Below are 9,097 nucleotides of genomic sequence, written 5' to 3'. Positions count from 1 at the left end.
TGCTGCCCTCAGCCCACGGTGCTGGGAAAACACGGGCTGTGATATGAACCCATCTCATCTCTCTGCAGCACTCCAAGGAAGCAGCACAGGGCAGAGGTACACACAACAAACAGAGCTGTTGGTTTTCTTACCATTTATTCTTTCAATTTGATATAAAAATCATTGCATCAATTAACACTCAGACAATCGCCGGCCTTCCAGCGTGCATCGGCCCCTTCCCATAGTACAAATATAAAACAGCTTAGACGCGGGGTTCGGAGGTTAAGTAAAGCCATTTGATTTCAGAAAGCACCTCTCATTGACAGAACAATAATTACAAACACACAGATGGGAAAAGCATCATCACCTGTTATACAAAAAAATAGAAATCTGCCCGTAAGTACTATATCAAATAGAATTATCTCATGTATTGTGTGAAGAGAATGCCACATCATTGGGCCATTGGTGGGTCTGATGCCCACCCTGTGTTGCACACTCAAGAGCAGCTCCACACAAAGGCCACCCCAGCCCCTGAGTGCAGCGGTGATGTCGGGGTTGGGAGCACGAGGTATTATGGAGAGTGCTGGAGAAATACCTTCCTCTGTAGCAAAGGGGGAGAGGCAATGGGGGCCTCTTTCCTTGCAGGGGGAGAGATGCTGAGCACCATCCACGTGCTGGGGGCTGTGGGATTCGGGCACTGGGAGCTGATCCAGAAGCATCACACCTCCAGGCCAAGGAGTGCCTGCCACCAGCCTGTCCACAAGGAGCCCCAAATGGGACCGTGTCCTGTGTGGGGCTGAGGGGGCAGGACAAGCGTGGGCTCCCCAAAAGCCTCCAACCCCGGTGACCCTGAGCTTCCCCTGCACCAAAGGGGAGGGATGCGAGTGGTGGATCCAATATTGTTGGAGGGGGCTTTGGCTGCAACACCCAGTGCACGTCCGAGGGGGTGAAATGGCAAGAGTCATGTGGCGGGACAGCCAAGGGGACGAGGGCTGCCTAGTCATCATCCTCCCCACCGCCATAGAGCTCCGCCAGCTTCTTGAAGCGGTTGCCCCACTCGTTGAGGTAGTCGTAGTCCTGGTCCTGGTCGGAGGCGGAGGAGTTGAGGGAGCTGAGCGAGGTGGCCTCCGACCCTCCGCCCTCGTAGTCGAACACCAGCAGCGAGTCGTAGGGGGGGGCCGTGGGGTCCGTGTCAGCCGCCTTCAGGTTCTGTAAGGGAGGGCAGAGGAAGGGCTCACCCGCTGCTCCCCCCCGGCCTCAGCCCTATGGGATGGGGACGCTGTGGTCAGCCCAGCAGTGCCGGCGCAGACGGTCGGGGCTCACCTCATCGATGAAGTTTCCGATCTCATCGGGGTTGGCGGGCCGGGGCCGGTACTGGGGGGCGGCCATCAGCGGGGGGGCCACGTCATTGCGGATCACCTCGGGGCGGGCGTCCAGGCCGCGGTGCAGCTGGCTCAGGTCGTAGTCCTGCGTGGGGATGGAGCAGAGAGAACAGCAACATGACACTGGAGGGATGGCTGCAGGCACTGCTTTGCACACTCCAAACATCCCTCATGGTTATGGCAACCCCCCTGTGGGCCACCTGCCATAGGAACAGTGCTGCAAGGATCCCACGGGCAGCACTGAGATCTGGCACCCTGGTCCCACCTGGTCCTCCTCGCCGCCGCCCTCCTCATCGTAGTTGTAGACATTGTCCCTCATGTCATCCTCAGGCGGCAGCAGCGGCTCCTTCTCCACTTTGCGTCGCCGGGCAAAGAGCAGCAGCAGCAACAGCAGGACTGCGAGCACAGGGCATGGCGTCAGCGCTGCGAGGGGAAAGCAGCCCCATCCACTTCCCCATCACACCATACTCACTCAGCAGGGCCAGGATGCCCCCCAGGATGCCCAGGATGGCAGGGACACCCAGCCCACCGACGATGTATGACCTCCGCTCGCAGTTCTTGGCTGTCCCTTCACACTCACACACCTGGGCTTTGACCTGTGTCACCTGTGTCTTGCCCTGGCCGTCCGTCAGCTTCACAAAGATGCTGTACTCGCCCGGCTCCAGCTCCTTTTTCAGGCCCACGGCCAGCTCATCTTGTGCAAGAGAGAGGGAACTGGGCTCAGAGTCGTCCCCAAGTGTGGAGACACTATCAGGGCTCTGCTCCATGGCAGCTCCCCATCATGAAAGCAGCAGCAGCTCAGTGCTGGTGGCATTCAGGGTAGCACAGGAAGAAGTAGCTGGGATCTGGCCCTTGCTCAGTGTCCCACACCCCACAGCACTTACCTTGGCTTATTATACTGACAGTCCAGTTGTTGCTGGAACCATGCTCCAGTGCTACTGTGAAGGGGTAGGTATGTGGGGGCAGGTCCTTGTCGACAATGCTCAGCACCTGCTTCTCAGGCTGCCGGCTGCAGATCTCAAAGGACCGTGGCTCTGGGGTGGGCCCGTTGTCATTCACATCCTGGAGGAGCAGCAGCAGCGTCCCCGTACCGGTGCTATCCGGCACCCCTACAAAGCCAGACGTTAGCGAGGCAAAGAGACCACATCCCCAGAGCTTCCATCTGCCTGCAGCGGGGGCACAGCCTCACCATTGTCCACAGCCAGGATGATGGCCTTGTATGTACTGTTGATGGCGTGCACCGACTCACGGTCCAGCGGTTGGGTGGCCGTGACGATGCCGTTCTGGGCGTCAATGGCCAGCCAGCCTGCTGGGTCGCTGCCCATGCGGTACCTGGGCAGAGGGAGCGGTCAGGGGGAGCTCAACGCCCACCCCATGCTCTCTCTCTGCCAGCCAAGCCCCCACTCACGTGATTTTCTGTCTCATGTCCCTGTCGGGGTCTTTGGCCGTGTAGGATGTAACCTCGTGCCCCACTGGTAGGTCCTCTGGTACCTCCACCCTCTTGACAGGGGGCATGAAGACAGGGGGCTCATTCACGTCCAAGACAGTCACCAGGACGCTGGCGGAGGAGAGTGTGATGGGCACAGACAGGGGCACTTTGTTCTCCACCGTCACCACCAGGTCATAGCGGCTCTTGGTCTCATAATCCAGGCCCTGCAGGGTGGGGTGAAGGGTTGAGGTGGTAGTGGGGCCGATGGGGACATGACCCACTCTGGGGCCACTGGCAGGGACGTGACCCACCTTGGCTGTCCTCAGGATGCCATTGTTGGTCCTGGGGTCGGTGGTAATGCTGAAGGCACCATCCTGGTCCCCACTCTTGATGTGGTAAACGGCTTGCCAGGCTGGGGAGCCTGGTGCGTCTTGGTCCGTCACCGTCAGCCTGGCCACCTCCATACCCGGCTTGTTCTCTTCCACCACCCCCTCGTACTGCACAGAGGGCACAGGGATGGTCACACATGGGCAGCCTGGGGAGGGCAGCAGCTGGGGAGAGCCAGCCAGGGTGGGGGAGCACGTACCATGGTGGGGTTGAAGACGGGAATGTTGTCGTTGGCATCCGTGACCTCAATGATGGCCGTGGCGGTGTTGGACAGACCCTTGCCCTCCTGGTCGGTGGCCTGGACAATCAGCGTGTAGTTGGGAGTGGTCTGCAAGATGAGGTCACAGCATCAGAGGCCCCGCGTTCCCACAGAGCACCCCACAGAGCGCCCCTCTGTGTGCGGGTCTGTACCCACCGTGGGGCGCAAAGCAGAGCACCCACCTCCCGGTCCAGCCCTGTGCCCAGCACGCTGATGACGCCCTTGGCTGGGTCGATGGTGAACATCTGGGGGTGCGGGCTGGGCGGCTGCTGGCTGACGATGGAGTAGCTGACGATGCCGTTGTCCGTGTTCACCGCATCGTCCGCATCCGTGGCGTTCACGGTCATCACGGAGGTGCCTGGGCAGAGCCAAGAGCCGGGCAGACGTCACTGGTGGGACGCGGCACCGCCGCCCCCGGCACCGCTCCATCCCGGGGCTCCCGGCCCCCCGCCCGCCCGCCAGCCCCCACACCTGGCTTGGCGTTCTCCTCGATGTAGCCAACAAAGACCTCCTTGACGAACACGGGCTTGTTGTCGTTCTGGTCCATCACCGTGATGATGATCTCCATGGGGTCCTCCACGGGCTGCCCGCTGGCTGACACGGCGTGGGAGAAGAGCTGCAGGGGGGGGCACCGTCAGCCCCACGGCCCCGCACGGCCCCGCCCGCCCCACGGCCCCCACTCACGGTGTAGCGATCGATCTTCTCCCGGTCCAGCTGCTCCGTCACCTCCAGCCACCCCGTCTCACGCTCGATGATGAAGATGCCCACGGGCGGGCTGTCCGCGCCCTGCCCCGTGATGCTGTAGTACACCTTGGACTCCTTGTCCTTGTTGGATTTGATCTGGCGGCGAGGCAGGGTGCTGAGAGGGGACACCCAGGGGCTGGTGCCCGTCCCAGTGACACCACGCTCAGCCCTCGGCCCCGTACCTGCACCAGCCTCATGGGGTAGGGGCCCCGGTGGTTCTCCAGGCAGCTGATGGGGGGGATGACCCAGTCCCTCTTCTGCCTCCGGAGGAAGCCGGAGTCATGCTCGGGGAAGGTCAGCACAGACGGTGTCATGTCCTGCAGGAACAGCAGCTCATCCTGGTGCCTGTGGCAGCACAGAGCAGCCCAGAGGCACCTGCTGCTCTTGGCCCGAAACAGTTGGGCTGCAATGACCATGGGGACTTCACCTGCAGGTGTTGGTGGTGGTAGTGGCGGCGGTGCCTGTGCCTGCCCACAGTCACCCGTGCTGAGTGCCTCTTGCCCGTGGCATCCCGTGCGTAGATGATGAAGCTGATCTCCCTCCCATGGAGCGTCAGTGGCCGTTTTGTTGAGACGACGCCTTCCATGTTCACCTTGAAGCGCGTGTCAGACGGGACATACACGGCCCACGGCCGCCCGCTGCAGGCTGCAAAGCTCACTGCGGGCAGGGGAAAGCGTGGGCAGGGTCACCCCACCATGCACAGAGCATCCCCATGCACCACTGCATGCACAAGAGAGCCCAGGCACAGAGCACCCCTGTGCACTGCAGTGTGTGCAATGCAGCCTGTGCGTGATCCACTGTACCATCACAGAACCATCCAGGCTGGGAAACACTGCAGACATCCCCCACCCACCCCACCATGCCCATAACCGCATCCCTTGGTGCCACATCCCCACAGTCCTTGAACTCCCCCATGGACGCTGACTCCACCACCCCCTGTGCAGCCCATACCAACACACTGCCACTCTTCCAAAGAAATTCCTCCTAATACCCAACCTCAGTGTTCTCCATCTTTGCCATGTGGGCATGGTGCATCCATACAGAACATGCCTCCATGGCACAACGTGTGGCACACCACTGCTGCCCTGCCCGTGGCTGTGGGCTGAGGGTGCTGTGCTGCTGCTCCGGCTGCTTTTCAAATCAAAACAAGGGCTGTGTCTGGCTCAGATCCGCTGGCACGTGGCCACCCCAGCAGCCAACTGGGATATGAGTCTGTGCAGTGGGGAAGGTGCACCCAAGGGCGTGAGACAGCAGCTGGGGCACCCCTGCTGCCCAGGTATCCATACAGAGCTCCATCCCCTCTGCTGCTTGGGGTTCTTTTGGGACAGATGACACCCCGGAGTCACCCTGCTGGGTCACAGTGTGAGCTCCAGCACAGGCCATGCAGGTCTGGCAGTGCTCACAGCAGGGACCAGCATACCAGGGCTGAGGACAGCCTGGGGGGGACCGCGCAGCTCAGCAGCGAGCAGCAGCATCACATGAGGCTGGGCCGCATGGCTGGAGCTGCCAGAACAAACGCTCCTTTGTCTGGGGATGTTTTGTTTGAGCCGGCAGCACTCAGCCGGGGTCCCCCTGACCCGCACAGCCTTGGCTCCCACATGGCCGTACAGCACGCGGGGTACCGCCATGGCCCAGCAATGTGCCCGGGCTGGGAAGCACGGAGCTGGGCTCCCCAGGGGCGGCCGTCACTGCCGGGACCTGTCCCAGCGTCCCGTGTTACATCAGCCTGCAGGCAGCCCAGGAATTCAGAGACAACATCGAGGGGGAGGTAATGGCAGAGCTGGGCCGGGGGCTGCTCGCCCACCGCCGTGCCGCGCTCCCTGCGGGGCGATGCCAACCCAGGCGGGCCAGCCGGTGATACCGGCTGTGCAGGGCTGTGCTGGGGCACGCCGGGCGCTCCCGCACCGTGTGCTCGCAGTGGGGAGGTGCCCCATCCCTGCGGGTACCCGGCTCCTGGCACTTGGCCGGCGGAGCGCACCGTGCACAGCACCCGGCCCCGCACCGCTGCTAAGCTCCCCCTCTCCCCCTCTCCCCATCTCCCCCTCTGCGCCCGGCCGTGCACAACCTGTTTTTCCAGCTCCACACTTGAAAGCCAGCCCCTCCCAGCTCCATTCTCCCCGGGGCACTGAGCCAATGGGGCCTCGGCAAGGCGTGGGGCAGGGGTCGAGCTCAGGGGCTCCTGCACTGCGGGAGGCAACTGAGTGCCACTGATTTCCTGGACCTTCAAATGCGTTTGGCCGTGGGGCCCAAACCAGCGAATTACCGGCTCAAAGCTGGGGTGGGGAGGTGAGCCCTCCACACTGGGCTGGGACCTGGGGACACCAAGCTACCCCCATTCTGCTGCGACACAGGAAAGTGTCTCACTGGGGCTGGGCACAGGGTGAGTCACAGGCGCAGCCAAGTGCCACCATCCCAATGTTCTTCCCCATCCCCACGCAGGTTGTGCAAGTGCGGCTGTGCCGGGGCGGAAGCTGGTGGCGGGGAGAGGCACACGTCAGCCATGAGCAGCCAGGGTGAAAGTGCTGCAAGAGCGCAGTGAGCCACACGTCCTGCCAGGGCCTGACATCACCGAGTTTCACCGTGACTTCAGACTCTCGGTTTTCTCCCATTTGGGGCTGATCCGGGACCTACGCAACTGGGAAGCGTCACACCTGGCTGCACACCCGTGTTCCTCCCATAAGGTGCCATACCCACACAGCCGAGGGCTCCCTCAGAGCTCCTGCCTGGGATCCACCATCCCATCCCCTCCCTTAGGACCCTTTGCTCAGTAAGTGAGGCTGAGCTGAGCCCCAGGGATGCGGGGCAGGTGCTGTCTGTCCTTCCCTTGGGGTGTGGGGCAGCAGCAGCCCCAGCACCCAGCAGAAAGCATCGTGCCGTGCAGCTTTTACAGCCCGCATTAACATGGAGGAAATTGCTCCTTCCTCCACCAAGCCCTTTCATCAGGCAGGCAGCTGCAGCGCCGTTGGGGAGCCCAGAGCTGCACCCACCAGCCCCTGGAGCTCCCACTGATGTTCACCACCCGAGCGCTGTGCGGGGCCAATCCAGACCTGTCTGACTGCAAACACAGCGCTCGGCTCATCGGGTAATTACAGGGAAGCTCATCACGCTGCTCGTGCTGAGCCACAGATGGGGCTTTTGAAAGGCTGCACGGCACGGAGGGCACGGCAGGATGCTCTGTGGTCAGGCTTTGTGGCAGCAGCGCTGGCACGCGCGGGCAGACCCAGACAGGACGCCCAACTCCCACACACCCCCCCTGTCCCCAGCCCCAGACGGGAAGTGCTGGTGCTCGGCAGCGGGGATTTCCAGCTGGGAGCCATCGCTGTGTGCTGGGTTAGTGCTGCCTGGCACACAGCTGCCCGTCACCCTGATGTCAGTCACTGCCCCAATGGGCACAGCCTGCTGGCGCTGCACAGCCCGGGTAAATGATTAACAGAAAGTTCACAAACATGGAATGCGTTGGTACAGTGCAGGGTTCAGCTCCCAGCCCCGATACTCCCCAGCGTGGGCGAAACTCAGACTGGAACTCCTGAGCCACCCTTCCTAAGAACCACCACCCGCACCCACGCACGGCTCTGCACCAGGACGGGCGCTCGGCACTTGGATGTGGGCTTGGTGCTGTTGTGAGCTGGGTGCTGATGTGTGCTGGGTGCTGGGATGTGGGCTCAGCACAGGCTCAGGGCCGGGCTCCATGCCCCACACCCAGCCTGCCGGCCCCAACAAGCTCTGCCTGAGTCAGCGCCGCCCGCCTCGGTGCTGCTGGGAGAGGCGCCCACTGCCCCTGTTTGCCCCGGCACCTGCACCACCGGGCTGCTCGTGGAGCTGGGACACGTAGGCACGGCTCCGTGTGCCCATGGCCACCAGCACTGAACTGGACATAGTGCAGCCGGCCCTGACAGCACGCAGGGCACACGGGCACTTAGCCATGGCTTTGTTCCCCATGGCCACCCTCGGTGCCACGCACCCAGCCCCCCATCCAACCATATTTCTATGCCACTTTGCCACGCACTGAACCCGTCCCAACAGGAACACCTTCGTCCTTGGTACCAGCCACCTTCGGTACCACGCTGAGCCTGTTCCCGTGTCTCTCATCACCTCTGGTGGCGCACACCCAACCCACCCCCACGACCACAGCTCTGTCCCCCCAGCCACCCCCGTGCTCCTACCTCGTCCCAGCTCCCTGCCCGCCGCCACGCTGTCCCGGGGCACGCTGAAGGTGAAGGTGTCTGCAGCAAAGCCGGGCTGGCAGGGGGCTGCCTCGTCGCACCGCCGGCCGCACACCTGCCCGAGAGAGGTGTCAGCCCCGACCCCTTCCGTCCCGTTCCGTCCCCTCCGTCCCGCCCGGCAGCCCCGCACCTGGAGCAGCAGCAGCAGCACCAACACGGGGAAGCGCTGCGGGCCGGGGGAACCCCACCGCCGGCCCATGGCTCAGGGACCGGGCCGGTACCGCCGCGGACGGAGCTGCCGAGCGCTGCCTCCGCCAAGCGCAGGTGGGAGCGCCCCGCCCGCAGGTGTTGGCCCCGCCGGGCCCCTCCCCGCCCCGCTCCGCCTCACCGGGGCCGCCCCGTCCCGCCCGCCCCGTCCCACGGCGCCGTCCACGGGCGCGAGGCCCACGGGGGGACGAGGGGGCGGCGGGGTCGGTCCCTTCTGCGAACTGCGGCGCTGCGCTGGGGCCGGGGTGAGCAGCGACACTCAGTGCTACCGCCGCCCCCGCGGCTGCAGCGGGGCAGAGTCTGCACACAGACACTGGGGCTGCTCGTACCGAGCTGGGACAGAAGCCGAGCCCTGGCCGTGGCACGGCAGCAGCAGCGCTCCATTTCCCCCTTAGGCGCCGTGCTCAGCCGGCGTGGTTAACGCAGTTAAGTTGTTTAATGCACTTATTGCTGAGCGCCAAGCGGGCAGAGCCCTGGGGATGGGCAG

At 63.4% G+C, this 9,097-nt stretch overlaps 1 protein-coding gene across 2 annotated transcripts; it reads right to left on the bottom strand.

Annotated features, from left to right (window-relative positions):
- Window positions 1-116: 116 nt before the first annotated feature.
- On the bottom strand, window positions 117-8,685 carry LOC107319509 (cadherin-1). Of its 2 annotated transcripts, XM_015874374.1 has the most exons (16): window positions 8,534-8,685; window positions 8,344-8,458; window positions 4,608-4,837; window positions 4,363-4,497; window positions 4,121-4,276; window positions 3,908-4,052; window positions 3,619-3,794; window positions 3,377-3,505; window positions 3,102-3,287; window positions 2,770-3,014; window positions 2,551-2,693; window positions 2,246-2,470; window positions 1,834-2,055; window positions 1,627-1,757; window positions 1,303-1,446; window positions 117-1,188 (listed from the first exon to the last, which is right to left on the bottom strand). In XM_015874374.1, the coding sequence occupies exons 1-16, from the start codon at window positions 8,600-8,602 to the stop codon at window positions 976-978; spliced, it is 2,664 nt and encodes an 887-aa protein (XP_015729860.1). In that variant the 5' UTR covers window positions 8,603-8,685; the 3' UTR covers window positions 117-975. The 2 variants fall into 2 exon arrangements, with proteins under 2 accessions (XP_015729860.1, XP_015729859.1); XM_015874373.2 differs by having other exon boundaries at window positions 2,770-3,287; window positions 8,534-8,673.
- Window positions 8,686-9,097: the final 412 nt, after the last annotated feature.

Source organism: Coturnix japonica, chromosome 11, assembly GCF_001577835.2.
Source record: "Coturnix japonica isolate 7356 chromosome 11, Coturnix japonica 2.1, whole genome shotgun sequence".
Lineage (NCBI taxonomy): Eukaryota > Metazoa > Chordata > Aves > Galliformes > Phasianidae > Coturnix > Coturnix japonica.
The sequence above is the reverse complement of the archived record's forward strand: the minus strand, read 5'-3'. Positions and strand labels throughout refer to the sequence as shown.

Coding starts and splice junctions, on each gene's coding strand:
- LOC107319509 (XM_015874373.2), bottom strand. CDS start 8,602: ATGGGCCGGCGGTGGGGTTCCCCCGGCCCGCAGCGCTTCCCCGTGTTG. Junction 1,447..1,626: donor GCGGCGGCGAGGAGGACCAG/GTGGGACCAGGG, acceptor ATCCCCACGCAG/GACTACGACCTGAGCCAGCT. Junction 1,189..1,302: donor TCGGAAACTTCATCGATGAG/GTGAGCCCCGAC, acceptor CCTCCCTTACAG/AACCTGAAGGCGGCTGACAC.